Genomic DNA, 24,850 nt, shown 5'->3' on the forward strand with positions numbered 1-24,850 from the left:
TATGATGCGTTTGATGAAACAGGACTCCCTTAATTAGCACAATAGGCCAGTGGGTGACATATGTCGCATTCGGTGGTAATTGAAATCGAAAGTCCGGCATATCTCTGGTCGAGAAAGGATGCAGTAAATGGAGCGAAACAAAGCTGACATAAAAGAAACTGTGTTTTGGGGGCAAGTCTCTGTTGTGAGCAAAGTCGAGTAATATTTATTGAATGTCTTTCCTGGTGTTGCTACCATTAGATATATTTCAAAATGTCATTTCAATGAATTCTCGGTAGTGTTGAAACTATTCTTGAAACTGCACATGATTGATCTTTTCTCGCTGTGAATCTTACTTAAATAAAAGTGCTACTAGCTTTACTGGTCTCAGGTGGTTTAGAATGGAGGGCTAAGCTCGTTAGAGATATATATGTTATTACGGGTGAGAAAACGCTGGTGGTATAAAGTAACCCATGCACCATAATCTAGAGGCGCTAGTGAAATTGAAGTACAGAAGGATATTATTGTATCACCTTTATTTTTCCCCATAGCCACACAGTCACTAAATTACAAACCTGGTCCAATGTTACAATCAATGCTTTTTGTCAAAATGAAATTAACACAAAAAGAAGCCCATCATTAATTTGTCTCCGTTTCCATATTCACACACACAAAATTCATGTTATAAACAAGCAGTAATCAATGTTACAAATCGTGCTTTTTTTCTCGCAAAAAAAATCTTTCCCCTCATTGATTGGTGTTTGTTTTAACATTCGTTCTACACAAACACATGCTGCACGTGGCTTCACAGCGGTGACGCCCCCTTCGATAGTTCATACATGACGAATCGCAAAACTGGTGTGGCGTGGCTTACAGCCAATTAGCTCACAGTGATGATATGAAAACGGTAAACTCCAGGAGGGCTCTTCAGGCACTGAAATGACTAGCCCATGTTTTATCGTCGCGATGAGAGATGTTATTGACAAAAAAAAGTTTGTTGAAGAAAGAGATGAAAGTCATCAATTGAGCGCGCTCATAGCGACGTGTAGTCCCGCTCTCGGTGTAGGGAGGCCGGGTCCGAAGCTTTGTAGGGGCCGTCGTAGCCACGAAGCTCCCGTTGGGTAGATCGCTCAGGCTGCGCAGCAAGAGATGTCATTATAAGTATGATTGTCAAGGTCGTGTAGTATACTATGCGTCTTGTAAGTATTCTCTGAAGCGCGCAAGTAGTGAAGAAAACACAACTACCAAAGCATATAAACCCCAAAATATAAAATTTCACTGTTGTTTTCATTGCAGAATTGAAGTCAAGTACTATCGTTCCGGAGCCCTCCACTACGGCGTCTCTCATAATCATATGGTGGTTTTGGGACGTTAAACCCCACATATCAATCAATCAATGAATCAATCAATCAATCAAGTACTATCGTGAGTAATAAGAACCCGGACACGAGAGCGCGTCACGGATAGCCTCGAATCCTACATCGACTGATCTGCAGTGGCCTAAGTTGTAAACAAAGTGGAAAGGGCGCTGCGCTTGCGCTAGCTGTTGAAACTCGCGCCTTGGAATGGCTGCGGCAGAACCACGGTGCAAGAATACTTTAGGTGAACGAACGTCGTTCAGCGATCGCTTGGCGGAAAGGAACCGATTATGTTCTCATTTGCGGCATGCCGATAGATGGCTCGCAGGACTGAGGATCGTAGCGGGCTGCTGGCAAATTCCGCAAAGCACATCCGGCACATGGGGGACGGTTTCCAAATGTGAGAAAAACTGGGTTATCGTGTGATATCAACTATGCAAGGCTACATGCATAAAGCGGCGCCGCTAAAGAGGGGGTGATAAGGGAGGAGGTATGGCGCGGCGAGGTTGTTGTGGCGGAGATAAATGAGCGCCAGTACTTTCTTATGTCACGGGGATTTCCTACACCTAAAGAGAAGGGGGGGGGGGGGAAGCCGGGGCAGAGTTCGTAGTGCCATCTCTCGGGCTTCTTGCGAAGCAGAACATTATCGCGCAGCGGATAGCCCTGGCATTCACTCACCTAAAGTTTTCTTGCACCGTGTGCAAAACGTGGAGTTTATAGCGTGTCAGTGGTTGCTAGCATTGACATGAGTTCATATCAACGCGCGCAGCCATAACCAATGGCTATGCAGCAACAAATATATCGTCTGTGTCGTAGCCTGCTGTGATGCACGGACCGTGATTTCATTGTATTTAGGTGGCGTTCGCTGATCATTTTGATACGCGTTTTTCACTTTTGTTTTTTGGTGCGTTTTCTTTTCATGCTATGATTGCTAGCAGCCGATGGGACGCGATCAGCTTCCATTTCCCGGCAACGATCGTGCGGGAGCGCCAACAATCAGCGGAACAGCGCCACTCCTTGCCCCTCCGGTTTTGGCAGCGCATCACGTTATCTCGGTTTCGAGGCTATTTGCCTCGCGCTTGCATGTTCAAGCTCATATTGCTCACGATGGTAGTAAATAGGTAAGCAACTTTATTGATTCACGAAGGAATCATTTGAGGGGGGTGTGGTAGGGGAAGTGGAAGCAGGATGACGACGGGCCCTCGGGCCACTCTAGGTAGCCGGGCACTGCTGTGCTTCGGCGACCCTTCTGGCCCAGCTCACTGTCCGGAGCTGTAACACCGGTTGCGAGCTGCGCAGAGCAGCCTCCCATCGCTCCTGGTGTTTTGATCCTTGCCACGGGGGCTCCTGGGTTTGTTTGGACAATCCAGAATCACGATGGTATAAACTGTGCGAGGAGCTTGAATGGGGAAGACAGCAAAGTTAAAGGGTTTTAATGATAACTTCTTCAAATCACCTGGGAGCTGGCAACCGTGAAAATTGTGAAACAAGGGGGGGGGGGGAGGGGGGGAGCTGTTCACAAGCAATATGGCAGTGCAGCACTTGCTGAAGGGAACATTTGGGACAGGGAAGTATACTGCACCGGGTATACTTAAACACGTTTTCACTAGCTATGCAGTAAATTGAAAGAGAGTCGTTTAGAAGCTCATGGAAAGCCACCTACCCTTTTTGATTAGCTAGAAATAACTGAGCAGTATTTGCATATACTAAAGATCTTGCGTCTTTGCATAGAGGTAATTCGTATTGCTAATGGGCCACTAGTCCACGCCTACCCTGACAAAAATTTCAGGTTGGCACCATGACTACTTTCTGGATACTTTGAAGTTATTTTTGGTGCTTTTACTACCATTTTTTTTTTGCTATTTGGCAATGACACGGCAATCAAGTATAAAGAATAACAATTATTTGCCAGCTTTTCTCTCATCTTGGCCTACGCGTGCACATGTCCTTGCCCCGCCAGTGGGCCAGTGTGCATCGAGGCACTAAACTCTTTGTCAAGGACGGAGGGACGCGTGAATGTAAGAAAACGTGTGGCTACGTAACACAGTGCTGACGCGAGATTCTAATTATGCTGAAACACTAATCATGCGTTAAAGAGATATCGACAATAACATCGAGCTGAGCTGTTAAACTTCAATCAGATATCGCTACTTGAAGCTGTACTGGTAATATTGCAGCTTCGTACCAATGTCGGTCTACCGCTTCAAGAAAAAAAAAAAAAATACAGCTTCGATGTTTCATGTCCCATAATTGCTTGTTCAAAAACTCTATCGCAGGCAAACCGTATGCGGACGAACTGGAATGATAACGATCTATTAATTTATTGGCAACTTACTTACAGCTTGGAGATCAAGCAAGAATGAATAATATTATGCTCGTTATACTCCACTTTTTCATGTGCGAAATGACAATATTTGATGTTTAATACTAATTAATCTATGAAAATCATCACTTTTTTTTCATTTGACTACAAATTTGGCGCTAAAAGTAAATAGCGTGGCTACTTTTGCTGCATTTAGCATGAGTTCCCACTTTTTTTTAAGTCTACCCAACAGCAACCCTGCGTCAGTTGCAGCTGAGCGTAGGCTGCATTTTAGTAGCACTGAAAGTTGGGTAGTTGCATTTAAATAACCAAGTGGTCGTGCTACAGCGCAGAAAGGTGCGTTATTTCAGTTAGTTTAATGTCTGGAGGTTCTTGTCAGTTCTAGAATACATGTAGAAGAAACTAATTATGCATTTGTATCAGTACGTAAGCTTAATCAATTTGTTGCGGCATAGTAGACACATGTAACGCCTACATTAGGTTGCTTACTGTACATGTATAAGTTCGACGATTACTTATTTACCGTATGTACATTCAGGTTTAGAATAATTTATAATTTATCATCATGACTATTCTCACTAAAAATTGAGTACACAGTAATTAACAACGAATGTATTGAGGGAACGTTTAATAGATGCGCAAATATTTTCGTATATATTCGCAATATTGAGATCAGCAATGTACTGCTCTATCGACGTACCAGGTATGAAAAGTGATGAATAAGAACAAGGTCTCCTGCCAACAAATATAACAAACTGAGCCGGCGTCTTTGATACCCTGAAGATCTAATAATTGTGTAAGAAATAGATGCTTATGTTTTGTAGCTTCAGAATTAGAATAATATAAACAGTGCAAAAAAATGTGCATGATTAGGGTAGTTGGCACAGCCTGGAATAAAGGTCAACGAAAACTCCAGAGGCATGTTATTCTTGCGAACAGCAATCAGGTGTACACTTACGTCTTTCTTGAAGCTAGGGCCTTCAAGTTTCTTCTTCAGCCTGAAGGAGAAAAAAATGTACAGTTGTCATGAGTGTACATGCAAATTGACATAAGAAAACTAGTCGCGGGGACTGTGAATGGGCCCTAAAAACACGTATGCCGATAGTCGAGTAAACACGGCGTACAACAATGTTACGAACATTGCAGAAAACAAACAAACAATCATTATAACGCGTCTCACATGAGTTAAGAAATACTTTGTTGAAACGTGAGAGAGTTCTGTGCACTTCAGTATAATTAGTAATTAACATGGTTCTGAAGAATGCATATAATGTTTATTATCACACACACTGAAATTGCCTTGCAGTCTTAGGGATGTGCGGCACGTTATTTTTTTGTCGGTAAGCAATAAAAGTGGTAACTATATAGTCTTCCCCTGCTCTTTGTTGTTTATGCCATATGAGTAACTTAAGTAGCGGCCACTGTTGAGTCACGACGAACCTAATGCCTACGTTACAGTATCTAATAAACACAGAAAAAACTACAGCAATACATTTAGGGTATCGAACGAGTAAATGCTTGCGTTAGGTGGAGCGAGAATTGCTGTACGTTCATTTACGTTTGTACACGCGCCAAAATGTTTTGGAAAATATTTAAAAAAGAAGAAATACGACACTGTTGCGCACTACTGCCAGAATAAAAAAAAAGTTGTTCGTCGAAAAAAAAAACCGATGGAAAGAAAGCCACTCGTCTATTGTAGTGTTCTTTACCAATATTTCCTTATTGCCCATTGACTGTGGTGTAGTAACAGGGTAGATGAACATTTATTTAAAATTGATAGATCTGTTAAATCTGTAAATCTTGTTACGATTTTTTCGGCTAATTTTATGTACAATTAATTCAGAAAATAGCCTATGGTCCGCTTTTATGCAAGGAAAGATAACTTTTTATAACTCATCCATGCACAGTCTTCATACATGTAGTAACCAAACTCATTTAATCAAAGCCAGAAGCTCATTACCTGAAAAAAAAATATCGTGTACGGTGCATACTTACACCGTTCTTTAAAAGTAAATTTATTTGTAATGGAGTTGGGACGCACAAAGATTGACACGCAAGAAATCTGGCCTATGTGGTAAGGTCTCTTCAGCATGCATAGACTATTGAAACTCGATCATATGAAACCCAATTTTACGAGGTTTATGATTTAACGAAATAATTTGATGGCGGCCATCAATTTGTTAAAGTGAGTTTCAAATGTACTTCAAAACTGCAGTAACTTGGCAGGTGCTCCTAAATATATGAATTAAACCAAACTTTTACTGGCTTCGTGTCGAAACAATTTTATCACCGTTTATTCACTGCCAAATAAGGTAGCTATTGGTTAGATTCTGTTGTCCCGAAGAATCGTCAAAAATGCAAAGCTATCCCCCCCCCCCTTCTTTTATTTTTCTGTAAGTTGTCTCGTGTTCAGATTCTTGTTACATTTCCAAGCAGCATTAGTGGTGTTGCTAACGGAGTGTTATTTTGCGGGCCTGCCAGTAAACACCACGGAAACGCTAGTTTTTCATACAGCAATTGTCTTTTTGTTTGTTTACCTGGAAATGATGCTTGCAGAGACGACGAAGCACATCAGTAGTAAAGATGAAAGAACGACACCAACAATAACGATGTTCAGTTGGGCGGCTGAAAGAAAATGTCAGGCATTTCAAACAGCTTATAAGTAAGAAAATAACATTATGAACAACAAAACCATTATTGTGTATGATTATCGATACTTAATAGTTGCTGCTGTTAGTACATGCAAAATGTACAGGTTCCCTACCTACACCGTGTATTACATGAAACGTGCATCAAACTACATTTCGCTGTTTCTGAGAAAGGTCTCTAAATTTTGTTTGAGTAACCACATAACGTACGTGGCTGTGCCTCTGAATGAGTCTTTCTTTGAATTCATTCCATGTTTGCTCCAGGCGCGAATTTCAAATTTTAACCAGCTGGACAAAGGTCATAATGCTAAATCACGCAAATTAAGGCAAAATCAGGCAGTTGCTGTCTAATCATGGAAGCGTGCTGATTTATAGGGATACCCATCTGTTACAGGTAATAGATGCTGCTCTTTCCATCCGGAGTAATGAAGGGGAAAAGAAAGCGGATCATAATAGGTCCCGCAGCTCCGGGCGCAAAGCGTTTCGGAACCTATTGCCAGTGATATCAGCAAGGGGGCTTTAGGGTGCCATGATTGAAGCGCGGCTAAGTTTGAAGGGAACCAACACTAATAGCACGGAACCCAAGTTCTACCCAAGAGTGAACTAATCTTTGTTTTACAAGTTACATTGATTTCCTGAACCGTATTTTTTGGTTGCCATATGAAAAACTTTGACAAAATTTGATAATTACAAAAAAATCTGTCTCGGTGCTTCTGAAAAAAAAAAGCAGACGCCATTATTATTCAGTACCGGCTTTGGGGTCCTAGAAAGGCGCTTGTAATGTTCGCCCCATGCCCCATCACGTGTTTTAGTGTTCCACACTGACATACGTTCTCTGAGTGATTGCAGTGGGAATTTAATTTTTGTTGTGCTCAGGATTGTGTAATGTGTGTCATCAATTGGCTGTTGAGTTGAGGGTCCAACGGGCAACAGAATGATGCGGATAACATTTAGCGGCATCCGTTTGCCTTGGTGCCCGCATAAACCATGTAATACTGGGCTAGGATCCAATTGCAACCCACGTACTACGTATACTTCTGGTGACCCATGTTTTCTGGATAAGAAATAGGGGCAACGGTTTGGAGTAGTGTGCTCGCTGGATTTCCATGAATCAGTATTGCTGTGACCCGGTTTTATTTGTGAATACACAGTGCCTACTATTGTTCCTTTTATCGGTGAGCGTATCGCCAAGTTATCTATCTAGCTGCTATTGCCTGTATACGTTACGCGTAAGGGTCATCTATCTAGCTGCTATTGCCCCGCCGCGGTGGTCTAGTGGCTAAGGTACTCGGCTGCTGACCCGCAAGTCGCGGGCTCGAATCCAGGCTGCGGCGGCTGCATTTTCGATAGAGGCGGAAGTGTTGTAGGCCCGCGTGCTCAGATTTGGGTGCACGTGAAAGAACCCCAGGTGGTCAAAATTTCCGGAGCCCTCCACTACGGCGTCTCTCATAATCATATGGTGGTTTTGGGACGTAAAACCCCACATATCAAATCTAGCTGCTATTGCCTGTATACGTTACGGGTAAGGGTCATTTCTTCGGTCACTCAGTGCACGTGGTGCCCAGCGCACGTTTTTTTTTTGTTTTTACTCCCTTAATGATACTCACTGTGTTCAGTGTGATGAAATTGTGTTATTCAAACCATTGAATAATACGAAATTCGCCAGATCTCTTGTACTATGAGAATCAATGTTATGCGAAGCACGCGGACGGAAGATGACGCTGGTGTAGTTTTCTGGTGCGAAGCAGCTTATGGAGGAGTTCAATCAGGTGTGCGGCGTGACCACCCTTACTGCTCATGCGCCAAGTTTCCCCCTTCTCCTCGCGCTCACACAATGAGAGAGAGGGAGAGTTGGCGCATCTGCAGCGGGGGAGCGGATGGTCGCTGTAGGAGCTATCCTCGCGTGAGCGTGAGGAGGTGGAGTGGAGGAGGGGGCCATAGAGTTTCCCAAAATTAACTAGAGGGCACTCTGGCGCTGCGATCGTTCAGCGACCACGGGAATGATGGGTAGTGCACACATTTGCCTAGTCTTCGTACTTGCGAGCGGCGAATCGTAATTGCGGCTTCGTTTATTGCTGGTTACGGTTTTGTTCTGGAAGAAAGAACAATTCATTTTGAACTTAGTGACTTGATTCGAAATGATAAGTCTAAAAGAATAAGGTTGTGAAGCGCAAACGGTGAACCTTTGCTAATTTATGTTTTCGTGAAAAAGCAACTCCAAGCCACACGAACACACACGAAGCCAGAAGCAGGGCAGAAGAACTAAAATTAGACAAATGTGTGTACTACCCATCATTCCCATGCTCGCTGAAGCGCCGTGTGTTGCAGCTCCCATAGACACTAGCGCCAGAGTTCCCTCTAGTGTATATTAGAAACTCTATGGAGCAATCATTTAGTATCTCCTCTCCCGATTATCTCTCCGCCATAGCTGTGCGCTCGTATATAATGCTGCGCTGGCTCGCTCCATGTAATACACCCAAACGGGAGGCCGGGGGGGGGGGGGTAACCATAGCGGTACACAACATATACACAATTTCATACACAAATGAAACATATATACAGAAACAGACAAATGAAAAAAAAAAAACTAATGGAAACATAAGTGGACACCAGCGCTTCTTCGCATCCCCACATGGTTCCCTTTAGTGGGAGAGGGTGTAACTTTTTCATCTTATGAAACTTTAATGACGCTTAAGATTTATATAAAAACTTTGTACGCACGGACATATGTTGAACAGTCGCATGTGTTTTATATAACGGGTTGTTTGCAGTTGAGTAACGATGGTAACAGCAACGTCAATATTATTTCACCAGAAGCGCCAGGCCGATATGTAGCGCTTGTGCTTGCGAAGAAGGTAACCTTAGATAGTGCTACGTAGACCAAGTTTAGTGGCTGGCGCTCAACTACAGCTGACATTAACCCGACTTGAAACCTGTATCATAGGAGTGGATGGGCAATCTTAATAAAATTAGATAGCCAGCAGTGAAACCACAAATGACGTTTTACCAACAATATGCCTGCATAGGGTGCTTTTTCAAAGGAGTTTTGAGACCGGGCGGGGCTGTGTGGTAGAATGTTTGATTGCCACTCAGAATGCTTGGGTTAGATTTGTACTTGAACCCTGATATTTATCGCGCTATTTCTGCCCTTGTCTCTTCTCCTTCTGTAGTTACGTCGTAACAACTCATAGTCTTGCGCTGTGCAAATATGTTGGTTCCCAATCACCAACTAGTCCAAGCATCTGTCTCATCACAGTGCTCTTTCTGCCCTTGTCTCTTCTTCTGTAGTTACGGGGTTAACTACTCGTAGTCTTGCGCTGTGCAAATATGTTGATTCCCTGATATTTATTCACATTCGTGTTGTAAATGCGGCCGATCTCAGTTTTTCATAACGCTCTCTCATTGAAATAACTAATGTCTTTTCTCGCTGTTCCTCAGTAGATATAAACTTTCAATCATCTATGTCGCATGCCCGCATACCACGGTCTTTTTTACAGAGGGTTCACTTATTCGATGTATTTTTTCTCCGAAACCACACAAACCAATGTAATGGTATTAAACTGTATTGGTCTAGAGACCAGTAGATTGCATTTGAACTAAGAAATAATATGTATAGGACAACCTTTATGAAGTTTTCTCAAAGAAAAATAACGTTACGGCAAGAACAAGGCTTTGGTTGTGTAATTTTTTTTCACAGCTTCACATTTAGTGAAATCATCAATTCATTCAGTTCAGATTTACCAACTTGTACCTCATGCATGTAAAGGTTCTCCTGAATCGATTCAATACTTCTTGAAAACAGTACATTGTAGTTGAGAAATTCATAAAAAACGCAATTTTAGAAAAACAAAGTTTTATGCGCGCATAGTGTTTGCTCCATGGCGTGCGCTGCACATTGACGCGATGCCTGGAGCGGGCGCTTGACGGCGGGCTTCCACAGTGTTTTTTTCCTGTGAGTGCAGTAAACTTTTCGGTGTCAAAATTTCAAATTTAATTTTTTTGGATGGTTTCTCTACCATAACCATGCAATATAAGGCCTCGAGAACAATGTTCGAATTGAACGCAAAAGAAACTATTTTATTTAAGGAAGTAAGAACTTACAGAGAAAGGTCTTGTTGTCACGCTGGCACAGTGGACCTGTGCGCTTGGGAGGGCATCTGCAATGATTAAGCTTGTAAATTTATTGGGAAAATGAAAAGCAACACAAGTGTGACGAATAAAAAAGTGTACTTAACGAACAGGGACACAGCAGAATCAAAAGTGAAGTCATGTTTAGCAGAGTGATTCGCACTATGAAATTACTGTCGCATATGAACTAGTGATAAATGATTGACATTAAGAACAGTTTGAATTTTCTGCTTGTCTTGAATCGTGGTGGGCGGGGGCCATAAGGCTACTGTTATTGATGCTGACTTTTCCCGAGTTAAACTGATGAAACCTTGGCGACCTATAGCGATAGTCAAGAGGCGGGATGCCTACATACATGACATCTACATAATGGCAGTTTAGCATTTTAGCCAAGCCAATCCCCTTTTTCTTCTTTACTGCATGTCCAGTTTTAGTTCCGTACGGCGTATTTTTTTGGCTTGTTTGTTGCCTTCTTCATTTTAAGTGCACGGTAGTCACGAGTTGTGGGATTAGTAGGATAAGTTTGTGACGAAAATTGTGCGATGCATGGCGTCGCAAAGCCTTAATCGATGGTATTCTCTCTCCTCTCTGTACGACGCGATTCTATCTAACCGTTCATGATGGACCGGAACATGACATATGACTGCATGATACGCCGACTAGCCTAGACCCCAATGGGCGTCGCCTCCAATCAATGTAAAGAGATTGAAAAAAAAGAGGAAAATATATATAAAGAAACAGAGAACAAGATAGAAAGAGAAAGGGGAAATAAGAAAGCGAGAGAAAGAGAAGAGCGAGGAAGAGCACAGATAGAGAAAGAAATAGAAAGATATATAAGAAATAGAGTAAAGAGAAACTAAGACAAGAGAACATAAAAAATAAGAAGAAACGAAGAAACCCAGCACGCTGTGCACTTATTTCAAGCTTGGCAGAACTAGCTCAGTGTTGTCCAATCTTTTTTTTAATAAGCAGTCTGGCACACCCAAGAAGCCGACCGTATCCAAGGACTCGAGGCCGTCATTAAGGCAGGCGAGCTTGTAGCTCCATTCCGTACCGCCGGCTATGTTCAATAAAAATTTCATTCTGTCACTCCAAGTGTACTTTGTCGAGTAGCCCCAAGGCAGATTCTTTTCACGTGTATTTGGTATACCTATACAAAGCGGTTTTCTTTGGCAGTATTTACATAGCTTCCAGCTTGCGTGTGTAACAATACGTATCAAACTTTAAGAGAGTTATGACGTCTAGCTATAAGGAATTGGATGTGCATAGGGTGAGGAGATGTTTAGTTGTATAGTGTCAGACATATGAAATATTTCCGTCTTTCCGCCGAGGTGGTAGCCAGCGATACTTGAATTCTAGAGTCTTTAGACACCCGATATATATCACTTACTCTCTTAGAATCATTAGGTAAGCGATTGCCTTTAAATTTAGGACGAGCCAGATATAGAATGCCGTACTTACCTGCAGTAAAAGCTTTGGTAATCTGTGCCGATTTCGCACACTGCATCGCCGTAGCAGGGACTCGGCTTGAGATCACAGATGCCTGCGCGAGATTTAGTTTTGACCTCTCTACTTCAGAAAATGAAAGTAGAAATGAACTCTGTGAAGGGGACTGTTGCTGACATGGCAGTGGTCAAAAGCTTCGCGGGATTGAGAATCAGGGGCGAGGAATGTTCGGTAAGAAAAATACGGGACGCTTGTGAGCTGTAGGAAATCTAACTCAAGCTGATAAGGTCTAAAAAATCAATTTTTGGTGCTTTCAGTAATTAGCAAAAGGAATGAGTTTAAGCGAAATGTTTCTGAACATGCAGCGTAGATTTTTAGTTTTTGCTGATATTCAGAGTGACAATGCTCAATTCTTGTGCACATGATTGCCATTACGCAAGCCCCGCCGCGGTGATCTAGTGGCTAAGGTACTCGGCTGCTGACCCGCAGGTCGCGGGTTCGGATCCCGGCTGCAGCGGCTGCATTTCCGATGGAGGCGGAAATGTTGTAGGCCCGTGTGCTCAGATTTGGGTGCATGTTAGAGAACCCCAGGTGGTCAAAATTTCCGGAGCCCTCCACTACGGCGTCTCTCATAATCATATGGTGGTTTTGGGTCGTTAAACCCCACATATCAATCAATCATTACGCAACATTTATTTCTGAGTGCTTGCGCCGTGGTTGTTTGGGCCTGTATATTGAAACCTGTTGCACACTTTGTGCCAGTGAGAGCACTGTTTACGCTCATTAACACTTACGATGTTCGTGTTAGATTGGAATACAGTGTAATGCGGTATATTGTTTTGCCTCTGAACGTTGCTTGCTATGAAAAGATATTTTAGCTAGATTATTGTAACAACAACAACGACCACGACAACGACGACAAAAACGAAACATGTTATATATTGAATAAGTTAAATGTAATATCAGTGTGACAGTCTTTAAAATTAATGATAGCATGGTAGAGGGGGGGGGGGGGGTCTATAAGCACCCTGCTTCCCTGTACCTCCTGAAAGCTTTAAACAATGCGGAGCAGCAGGAGACTGCCTTGCGCTGCTTCAGCCCGGCGTCCAGGGGGCCATCTTTGGTTGGACACAGAGGGCTGCAGAGGACTACCGTGTGTAATAACCTCTCCCATCTCCATTCCTTTGACTTTCCGCCTTCGAAAGAAAAATAGTTTTTTACCTACCTAACTACGTTATCGTAATCTATCAATGCTATACGAATTGTGGTCAAGTGAGAATAAAAATTAACTCAAAGTTTGTGGTTATACTCGACTATGATCATGAATTTGTGAAACGCAACGGGTGAGACTTCTGGTTAGCTTTCAGCAACCGCACTTATTTGACGTGCAGCCAATAGCAAAATATATTTGATAGCTTATTTCATGAAAAAAAAAACTGTACGGAATTCTGCCGCTTGTAGTGCGGCTGAATCCATGGCTTAGAGCTCGCAAGTTCAACGGCATATCCACTAAGTAACAGCAGCGGGTGACTGCGAAGAACTTATTTAGTATATTCATTCTATCCGCCATTTAGTAAAAATCAGCGCAACCGAGTGTTCATTATTTTTAGGCCTCCTGTGCAACCGCAAATTACACTTTTTACGACCACAGCTTTAAATCGAGAGCGAGTCGATCGACGATTAGGCGTGCACGACCAATCACTTCTGCGTAACTGCAGTGCGAGGTGAACAATCTTGTTGGTGGACATGTATACCTTGCGCCTTGCGGGATAGGTGTATTCCATGCGGGATTCCATAGAAGTGATTCGCCGCATTTGTATAGTTATTGTGACCACAAACCTTATCGGGTAAAGCGCTCTTCTTGGTCATGTGACCTCTTTACCGCGCTCCCCTAAAATATTTTTTTTGGATGGGGGAGGGGAGATAACATTCAGAAGCCACCATGTGATTACGAAAGATGGTTGCGGAAATTTAGACCATATGGGGCTTTTTAATGTACACTTTAAGCGAAGTACGTGGGCTTCAAGCGTTTCCGACTCCATCGAAAATGTGGCCGTGGCGGCCGAGATTAGATCCCGCGACCGGATGTCCCGCAGTCGAGCACCATAGACCGTAAAATGTGTATCGGTGAGGTTTAGCGCGTAGGGTGATTTTTGGCAAATGTATGAATGAAACTAATGGAACTGACAAATAATACGCGACATAATAGTACCAAAACAAGTAAGTGTAAGTTGCACGACAATAGGGCGGAGCGCGGTGTCCCGTGTCAGCGCCGAACAACAGTCGTCGTCTCTATATTTTAGAGTAAAATAAAAGTATTACACTTTATGATAAAGCAGTACTTACTTTGGCACTCATTTTTTACCGAGTCATACTTGAACTGTGGTTTGCAGACGCATGATTCGTCGACACAGTGTTTTCGATCGTCACCTTTGCAGGTCTCGTTGCATGGTAATGCTGTAACAGTGTAAAATACCTTGATGAACGTGCGACCATTTTACATTTACTTTCGATGAATGGTGTTGTGTCTCTACGTATCCGAACTTTCGACAATGCTTATTGAACTTGAACTCTCACATAGTCGGCTCGCATTCAATTGAAGTGCATGCCCAAGAAAGGAATAGTCTAAAACAAGGAAACACGTGCGATTTGTATCGCTCCTTACAAATTTTAAAATTGGTCATCGCGAACATAGATTTTAAATTTTTTTTCGCAGGTGTGAGCCACGACAGCTCACTTCTGATAGTTTGAGGCATTTGCTTGTTCCGTTGCACTTTGTTCGGTTGAAAATCACACGAACATGCCAGAAACTTGGTTGCACTGCACACTTTGAGCCTTGTTTGAGAAGTAGAATTATTTATAGGAGCAAGATCATTAGTTATTGTACAGTTGCGTTACGTTCAAGTATGAAAGTTGGTTAGTTTGTGGAAGTTAGGTGTCAGAATAGATACATTTCGTTGTACGACTATCGTAGTAATAATGGTGACTATAAGGACACTTGCATGTAATTCAAAACCTCCGAATAACAAGTGGAGTTCAATTTAGTCAGACCTATGGTATTTATCAGTTACATTTATAGTATTTAAAATAGAAAAATAATTTTCGGCTCTAATATTGTAAGGCTCGAACATTGTGTGATAAATATTAGTTAGATAATATTATGATACACTTCGTTGCTGCGCATAGCATATAAGTATACAACAGTAAAAAATAGAGCTCACTTAACCTCTGAGAGAAACAGGATTGGCTTGCTATACAATGCTTATTTGGCAACTTCCGCGTTTTTTTTTTTGCACACAGATAACGCCATTTTGAATCGTTATTTAATATTTACATTTTTATCGCGTAAGCTGTTATGAGCTGAGAACTGATTTTGGTGGTCATGTATAGTACGCCAAAGCTGTCCGTCGTAGCCACCACCTCACAATGAAGAAGACAGAGAAAAGTAGAGTTCGATCTAGAATCCGACCCTGGCGTTTGGCGTGCCAGTCAAGTATTCCGCCATCGAGCTAGGCCAGCGCTCAAAGCTTCCTTGCAGAAAGACGCTATACACCGCAGTCGTGTGCGCTGGATTTGGGGTCACGATAGCAGATTTAATATTGCGTGGCAGTAGCGCACAATCGCACCAGGCTTCAAAGCGCCACACCACGTAAATCTCACGACGAGTGGGTGGTTTAAAGCTGCTCATTCATGACGAAGGCGTCAGCCCTGATTCATTGTAACGATCACTTGCTACGGCCTGTCGTGAAACGACGACTGTGAGGGGTCGACATGAGCCCTAATGATGTTTGTCGCGGGCTCTAAAACCACTCCTCTATCTTATACTGTGAATGTGCTACGTGTTACACACTAGCCAGGTATTAAAAAAAAGGAACTCTTTATAACATGCAGTTTAATGACAATACAGGGGTCATCGTCGTCCCCGCTATCATAATCAGCCATCGTCGAGCACTGCACAATCTCTCGTCTTCAAAAGTCACTGACTGTCATTGACTTTTGTGTCAATGACAGTAAACGTTGGTATTCACGACTGGTCTGGTTGCACGACTTGCTTAGCCACTTAATGCTACATTGTTCCTGAATAAACGCGCGATGACGAACATACGCTACCGATACTCTGATCCTTGCAACGTAAAAGAGCTGATATTAAGAAAGCGATCAATAGTTGGTCAACCCGTATGAAAGTATTGTATATTCACTTGCATTGGCTTGTGGCGCGATTGAAACTGTATTTGATTTGGGCGAAAACTTTCATTCATGGCACACCTTTATAACAATAGCCGTAAAAGTAACAATGATGATGATTATACCATACTTAAAATGACGCCTGTATATGGAGTGGATGCACCTTGTTCTACTAATGAGAGCGTTTTGCTTGAATTTAAACAAAAAGAATTTTCGCTTCTAAGTGAGTATGCAAAAGAAAAGAAGGCTTTATTGTAGATAATTAACAAGTAAGGTATGCTGTCTTCTCTGGGAAAGGCGCTAGAGAACTTATTAGACGAATAAATTTGCTAAGTTTTGTTTCGAGTTTCTTCGCAATAGCGCAGCCACAGCAACATAGTCGGCAATCTAGTTACTCAAGCTATACTTACGCTTGCAAACTTCGAATGGCAGACCATCTAATTCTGTCTTTCCGATAGGCTTTGCTTTATTAACGTCACAGGAAACTTTGGTACCGTCTTCGGTTTCTGTGCAGTTCATGCCGAAGTCATCGACAACGGCCTTGAGCTGTTCGCACTGCTTTGCAGGCTCGGCTGAAAGAATGTAAAAAAATTGCTTTAGAGTAACTCAACCCAAAATCAACAGAAAAACAGAGTACATGTCTCGAAGCGTCCAGAATAATCTTTAGTATGTAGCACTGCGCCTTCATTTATTGTGTAATTTAGGTAATATTAAAGGTTTGTCGAACAAAGAAAACTTAGCTGAATGCTTTCACTTTCTCACTGCATTGTATACACATACAAGTAGAAGTAACTGAGCAATGAATTCATCAATCGAACAAAAAATATTTTACACAAGCAACACAGCCTATTAAGAATGTGTTTAGGAAAATAGGGGCAGTACATCTGTAGCTTGACTAAGCTTTACCAGTTCACAGAGGACTAATAGCATGTTAGTTTGGTCTACAGTTCAACAATAGAAACCTATGATCAGCTGCAAAAACATTTAGGCAGAACAATCTAAACGGGCCCTGAAAAATTTGGAAAGTTGGAGTTGGAACTCAACCTACCAACACCCAATTCTACAAAGTTCTTGGCAGGTGCACATATAGGCTTAAATGTTATCAGCAGGAATAATTAAATTAATTTGGCTCCAAACCTGCAACAACAAATGTTTTACCGAGAATCAGTAAAATAGCGGCAATTAGTTTCTGAGTTTGACACACAAGAGTTTTTTTTTTGAGAATGCGCACTAGTTATCTTGCAAAAACATCTATTTACCCTGGCCACGATCCCAAGTACTTATCGAAGAAGCTGCAAGCCGCGTCCATGCGCCTAAATGTGGAGTCTGTAATTTGTTGCGCTCTTACTTGTCAGGTGCTGCCTGAATCTGCAGCGGTTTAGTGTCCCTGTAAATGCTCTGAGGAGCACTATAGAATGCCTACTTTTGTTATTTCAGGGCTTATGCGACGTATGACCCTGATTATCTCCTCGCAACCATCCTGCTCACCCTGCTGCCGAAATCACGCGCGGAGCAGGCATGTGATGTTCGGATTGGCCTCGGGCAGTGATTAGGATAGCGCAGACCGAATAACACGCTTCTCGATTTGGCGAATTTCCTAATTTATCAAAATAACTCGAGCTTGGTCATCACTTCATTTAACGGTCCCAGCTGTATTGTGTTTGATCTCGCTATGTTAGACGAAGACTTATTGGAATTCTGCACAAGCAGGATCACTAAAACTTGAAATCACCAATATTCTATTCATCTGGACTCAGAATCACACTCACATATGTTTTTTTTTTCTCAACCTGATTTAGTGAGGCACAGGCTAACGGGTCGGCTGGAGTGAGTCGATTGAAGAAAGTTTGCCAATTTGGGATAAGAAAACAAACGTAAAAGTGTATGAGAGTCGAAATAGAACAGGCGAGTAGAAGGATAAGAGTGAGTGTCGATAACTGAACAAAGGCCAGTGACGGTTGACGATTGGACACATGTGGGAGCCCAAGTGACGTTGTCTTGCTCACGGGCATCGCTTCATTGCCGTAACTCACTCAACCTGATATTCATTCCTTCTAAGAATTGCGAAGTGTGTCAGATAGTTAATCTATCGCGTGTTTAACATGGCGACACAACAGCTATAGCGTGGCGAATGCAGACGGTGAAGCATATGCCTGAAATAGTGCTTCGGAATACTTTGCGAATTACCTTATTCGGAAACGCTTTCGTGTTCCGGGAAATAAACTTAAATTATGTAGGCTTACTAAGAATATACTCACTTCAACTCGCCCTCGCTAGTAATTCAGTTCAATCGACTTCACTCAGAATCCTGCTCAGACTAACTCGGACTAAAAACGTTGGTTTATAGTCGCCAGGATTTGCACACGCTTAAATCCCGAAACCTAAACGCAGCCGGGCTCACTCGTACCCAGAGTGAAAAAAAAAGAACTAAAGAAAAAAAAGAAATGCCGCCCGCATCTTCTCACAGGGGAACTCGAGTTTATGCGTCGCAGAGGGGGGGGGGAGGGGGTTTAGCGTGAATTTTGCTCAATCTGGTATGGTTTGGGAATACTTAATTGTTATTTCGTCTCTATTACTCTTACTTATTGAATGAAGGAGAATCGTTGTCTTCAACGAGTTTTGGGACGCTGATGTGCGATCTAGCGCCTTCATATACGAGTTGGCCAATGAACGGTTGTGCAGCTTGAGCAGTCAGTCGGTGTGTACTAGCTGACGCTGCCTGCGCTGGCCTTGCGAGGTGAGAGAGAAGGGGGAGGGGGAGCAAACAGTTGGCTCGATACGTGAGGCGCGAGCATGCGCAGTGGGATGTAGACATCGTCGCCGACGCACGAAGCGTGACATCGTGCGACTAAGAAATGCACCGCATTAAAAAAAAAATCTATGGACACACTCTACTTCAGGGGCAAGGTTCGACGCGAGTCGGTGTGAGTATGAATGTGTCGATTCATGAGTAAAGCTTCTGACCTATGGACACAATAAATCCAATTGCAACACCATCTGCGAGTTTGCCTTTATGTTGAAATTTAGTAAAGAGGGCATCAGCCAGTCTGTGCTGCCTGCGCTAGACTGTGCAATTAGTTAAATACCAGTTTTGGTGTCACATATTGACGAATGGTGTGAATTTATTCACAAATATGAAATAAAATATTTAGATTCACTCTCAAAGTCGAATAGTCATTATTAGAAAACAAGGGTATTTCTGGATGTTTTTTCCGCAATTAAACAGAAAACTGGTGCATAAGTAACATAAATCCTTTTCACACCCAGGCATGATACACGGATAAAATGCAACAACTTATGCGGTTAAGCAAGCAGTGCCGTTCAGTGAGGGAGTCTGTATTGTATATTATGGCACCTGTAGTACTTTCAGAAGACTACTCTGTATGTGTACAAACTGTGTACTAGCTATAAATTCTCAGTTAGAATTTCTAAGAATTCTGATTGATAATAGTTTGCTATATACTGACAATGTGCTAACGTATAACGAATGTACTATGGTACGAACAGTTGCATAATAATTGTGAAAGTTCGTTGTTCAGTGAGTGTTCACTAATATAAAATTATTCGGACGAATACCGTGTATCGGACTCTCTTAATTTGTTTCTGACACTGATTTACAGTGTTATATACGGCTAACGGTTATTTAAAAATCGGTAAAAATTAATAGGTTAAAAGCATTTGTTCTAGGCATGTCACTTACCCACCGCATTTTGTAGATGGAAAAATCACGCTGTGGTCGATTTGAATAAATGAATCGAAGTTTTATCAATAATCTTCAAAAAACAAGGCTCGAGATTCGCTCAGGATAAGATGCAACAAAAACAATAGCTAGTAATTCGGTCACAAAGACTTCCTATGCCCAAAATAATAGAATAGCTGCTGCGGAAGAACTTTTCAGTATAGCGCATGAAAGATTTCCTTGAAAAGTTGGCTTATTTTTTCGCTTTATCGAATTTTCTACTGGCTTTCGCTCCTGCACATGTGAAGAACGAATTTTAGTTCATCTCAGCATTGCTTCTGTATTATCTTGTGAAACATTGAGGTTGCGACACAGCCTTGTGACGCAAATGCGCCTTCAGGGCTTCTGTTAATTAGTTCTTTTTAAAGACGATAGTCTTTCCTGGGGACCTTCGCCGCAAAAATTTTGGTCTGTCTGTCTGTCTGTCTGTCTGTCTGTCTGTCTGTCAGTCTGTCTGTCTGTCTGTCTGTCTGTCTGTCTGTCTGTCTGTCTGTCTGTCTGTCTGTCTGTCTGTCTGTCTGTCTGTCTGTCTGTCTGTCTGTCTGTCTGTCTGTCTGTCCATTTATCTGTTTGTCCACTCTTAGCGGCATGGGGTACTTGAAACGGCTGACCCCATCCGCAGCGCACACCTATTTTGCTCAAGGTTGAGCGTTCGTGCTTGTGCAATTGTGCAATTGTGTTCATGCTCATGCTTGTGCAAAAGCAATTATTGCGCATGCCTGGGGCACCATAACAACACGTATATATTCTGCATGTGCGTTTTTTACTAGAAAAGCTATAATAATTAATTTTAAGGACCATAGCTCTTATCACGCTGCGCTGACCATGCAACGCTTGCACGGAAAGGCGAGTGTTCCCAACGCTTTGCTAAAACGAAACGGTGGTGGCACCTACCGATCGCCTTGCGTTCTACACATTATCACGTCTGAGATGGGCGTGTACACCCGTGTCAGAGCCCCGCGCTTTGTTTTCTAAGACAACTGTCAGATGGCGCTTATGTCTCACATGTGACGTGATTTGATGCGCTCGTTCACCTCCGCTGCACGCTCGAGTAGCTCTAACGCAGCGACTTCAGAATACCATTCATTGATTTTCTTGCGCAGAACATCAAATAAATGTCTTCTTCACTCTCTCCACACGCAAGACTGTCGTCTTTCGACGACATTTGCAGATTACATGCACATACGGGGGCAATTTTTTTTTCATCTATCGCTACATAGTGTCAATTACTCGGAGGAGATGCTTGCATGTTCGACGTTGATGACAGTCAGTGTTTTGCATACCTTATTTCATTGTTGTATTACCAGAACGTAAGGACGTTCGTTGTAATATAGCTCCCGTGGTGACAAATATTTTTGAAAAACATTTTTAGCAGCTATTGCTTTAAAATAAACTTCAGAAAAAGAGGAAGAAAAAAAGAAGGGAATATAATATATATTGTCAGGGTATAGCGTCTCAAGAAAAAATGGAAAACGTGGTTTAATGTACGTGTGTAACTCGAAGGCAGGTGGAAGCTGCTGTTTCCATCTGTATTATTTCTCATTCAGTTATGTAGTGATGTAACTAATATTCCTTGCTACTCAATCAAATGTTAGATAAGTCGATTACTCTTGCTATATTTTTGCTAGTTGCACCTCTTACAGCCCCACAAAAGGCTTGAAAGTAGTAGCTTCTTACTTTTTGCATTGCTGAAGGAAACGTCGTTGAGGGGGCAAGGAGGGCTCCCAGGTTTACCGCACTTGTTCACCAGATTTGTAAAGTTGGCTACCGCTTCATTGTCTTGAGCAAACACCTCAAATTCAACGTCACCGCCTCTGGAAGAAGTAAGAACAAATAGGGTCGTATAAAAATTGCACAGACAAAATGATCTAGCTGTTAGAGTGCTACTTTCACTTCAGCGCATATTAAAACGTATAAATGAAAAATTATCACACTGTTTGTTACGTTCAAAGAAGTATCAGCTTCACCGCAAAATGAAATAAACGCGATAGTAACAAATTAGAATGTTATACGAAATAAGGTCACCAGCGCGCTCATTTCGAAAACGTGGCCATAGCAGCGAGCGAAATGACCTTCGCGCTATCTACGGCTTCAACGTATCTTTGCGACGGGACCACAACGCGTACAAAGCTATGAGCTATATGCTGATCGCCGTCCAAACTTACGGGACATATGGAGCGTGACAGTAGGCGACCATATCTGGTCGAACAGCTTATTTTGTGCCGGACTCGCGCACGCTCCCTCCGGACCCTATCTTCATGTGCCCTTCGCAGGCGTTCGTTTCCTTGCGGTACGGCTGAGACATGCATTGAGAACCGAAGCGAGGCTAGCAATCAAGAAGGAGACGCGCACAGGGCGCGAATGCCGTTCGAATAGAAATGGGTGCTGCGATTTGCCGGAATACGACTCCACAATACAATCTTTTATATGACTTTGGCGTCACAGGCAATTTCACTGAATTCGTAGTTTGGCAGCTGTTACCTTACGAAAAACATGGTGTACCATAATAATAAACATGGTGTACTGTATTAGCTTCATGCGTACTTCGTTACCCACTGGTGATGAATGTCTCAATATATCAAAGGATGCTAATGGGAGTCATGCTAGGGGCAAGTAGCTGAGAATATTTTTTATGTCCTCTGACGAGCCTCGAACGCAGCTCTATGTGAAAGGCAACAAGGTAGGTTCTTTGCAGTGATATTAGGAATAAGCGCAGTTGAATGAGTCATGAAATGTGTTGAGCAGAAGACTAGTGGTGTTGTATACGAGTTGGAAAACGAAGAAAATAAAGGACAGAAAAATGTGGCACAAGTTAGCAATCACATTAGGAAATTTTGAAAAAAAAAATGGAAGTCCTTCCCTTATAGCACGGGTCACAAACACGCGGTTTGCACACACCTTTCTAGCAGCTCAACGCGCATACGATGGTCTCCGATCCATCTATTTTCTTTGCCGTAAGTTGGTTCTCAAGTTACACGGTCGAGATCGGACTCGTTGTTCTTTTCTTTAGACACACATAGTAATGCGTAACCATAGAACAAAAGCTTTAAAATTCATAATTGGTTGATTGATTGATATGTGGGGTTTAACGTTCCAAAACTACCATATGATTATGAGAGACGCCGTAGCTAAGGACTCCGGAAATTTCGACCGCCTGGGGTAATTCAGAATTGGCGACGAGATGGCGGTTATTATGGAGATGGGCATTGCTATGTTTATCGAAAGCTAGCAGTAAATGTCCTTCATAAGCTACCCAAATGTAACATATAATAAATGCATACTTCTCAATTGCATTGTTAGCTGACACATTGTTGAAATTACGCCCCCTCCACCCCCCGCTTTAATTTTTTTTCACTGTGCCTGCCCTTGCAGGACCAAATTTCGTGATTGCGGCCTGCTAGCTGAGCTGAGTTTGAGACGCTTGTTCTGTAGCGGAAATTGGGAAAAGTGAAGCTTGGCGTGTGCGTGCACATGGCTTTTAGGGGTGAAGCTGCTTAGGGCGTGGGTCGTGCGTCGCCTGTATGTAGTACCCACCTCTAAATTTAGTTGTTGGAATGTCCGCTGGATGGCGGTAATTGTGTATGGTGAATGTATGATGAAAAGGTGCGAGATTGCGGTACTTGGAGTGTTCACTGATGGATGGACAGGCAGACACATGGACAGACGGACGGACGTGGCCGGCAGATGATTCACGGTTTGCCGATAAAACCTTTCGAAGCTTCGCCCCACTCATCATCCTTCATTCGGAGGATATGCTGTGATTTTTCTTTCTTTCTTTCTTTCTTTCTTTCTTTCTTTCTTTCTTTCTTTCTTTCTTTCTTTCTTTCTTTCTTTCTTTCTTTCTTTCTTTCTTTTTGTCTTTCTTTTTTTCTTTTTTCTTTTTTCTTTTTATTTATTTATTTATTTATTTGTTTGTTTGTTTGTTTCTTTGTTTCTTTCTTTCTTTCTTTCTTTCTTTCTTACTTTCTATTGGCAGCGGCCGTCTTCGGAACACTTTTTCAAGCTTAACTGGCCTGGCGCCTTTTATATTCTTTCCAACAACTTCAGCCTCCTGAGCGACTCAACGAAAGGACCATCCGACGATAGCGAGAAGGCGGGCTAGGAATGTGATATTATTGAAGTCTGAATTTCCCTGAAATTGAAAATTCCTCTTATCAACCATTCGCATTGTTCAGCAGATCGCTTCATGTTCGCCACCACGAAATATTTCGTCGAAGCACGCAAAGCAAATGTACTGGCTACCATTTGTTTAAAAATCGGTGGTTGAGCAGATTTGTATGATTCAGTTCAGTTCACAATGGGTAGGCATGGGCGCGTGACCTTGTGGTCAGGGCTTTCCCTTTAGAACTGTGAAACCCCGCGCTGAAACACCATGCCAGGAAAGAAATATAGTTTTTTTATTTATTACTTATTTCATGGATGAAAGGTGGGCTTTTCTGGAACACGCTTCACAGGTCGGTCAATACAAGCTTTGCTTGAAATCAGTATATGGAGGGTCATAATTATAGACAGGAAGAGGTAAAGTTTCATGAATCTGTGTGGCTTAGCCTTGATCACAATGATAACTGCTATATTTATTGGTATTTTGCCGAAATGTTTGCACGATATGTTAGATAATGTTTGACGTGTTTACACTGTGTCGCCTCTGTGTTGTAATACGCTCTAATTAATCAATACACACAGAAAAAAAAGAAAATTATAAGCCATCTCCCTGAATAGAACCCTGATGGGATGCAAAGGAGCGGTGGTGCGCACGGCGTTGACGCCGTTAAAACGGGCGTCGACTCGGGTGCTGGAAAAATGGTTTGGAGCGAACTCGCTGTAGCGTTTACTCGAATAAGCGTTTGTTTGGAACGCAAAGAAACGGGAGGCAGGTTTGGTTTCATGTAGGTTTCATCGCACATAAACGGACCGTAAGAGTGTTTCCCCTCGACATGTGGTCGAGCGTTGCGGGTGGAGGAGAGAGTGAAGCGAGCGAGAAGTTTGTGTTGCGAGTGGGTGGAGGAGCCGGCAGGGGCGAGTGCAGCGGCGAGCGTGCTGCGAG

At 42.5% G+C, this 24,850-nt stretch overlaps 1 protein-coding gene across 1 annotated transcript in view; it reads right to left on the bottom strand.

Annotated features, from left to right (window-relative positions):
* Positions 1–498: 498 nt before the first annotated feature.
* LOC119171877 (uncharacterized) overlaps positions 499–24,850 on the bottom strand; it is a 42,833-nt gene continuing 18,481 nt past the window's right edge. The window contains exons 9-16 of the mRNA XM_075892547.1: positions 21,484–21,620; positions 16,478–16,639; positions 14,229–14,339; positions 11,898–11,979; positions 10,410–10,465; positions 6,198–6,285; positions 4,619–4,658; positions 499–1,114 (exon numbers count right to left, since the gene is read on the bottom strand). Coding sequence (XP_075748662.1) covers positions 1,013–1,114; positions 4,619–4,658; positions 6,198–6,285; positions 10,410–10,465; positions 11,898–11,979; positions 14,229–14,339; positions 16,478–16,639; positions 21,484–21,620 — 778 coding nt within the window. The 3' untranslated portion in view covers positions 499–1,012. The remainder of the gene's footprint in view (positions 1,115–4,618; positions 4,659–6,197; positions 6,286–10,409; positions 10,466–11,897; positions 11,980–14,228; positions 14,340–16,477; positions 16,640–21,483; positions 21,621–24,850) is intronic.

This window comes from Rhipicephalus microplus, chromosome 4 (assembly GCF_043290135.1).
Source record: "Rhipicephalus microplus isolate Deutch F79 chromosome 4, USDA_Rmic, whole genome shotgun sequence".
NCBI lineage: Eukaryota > Metazoa > Arthropoda > Arachnida > Ixodida > Ixodidae > Rhipicephalus > Rhipicephalus microplus.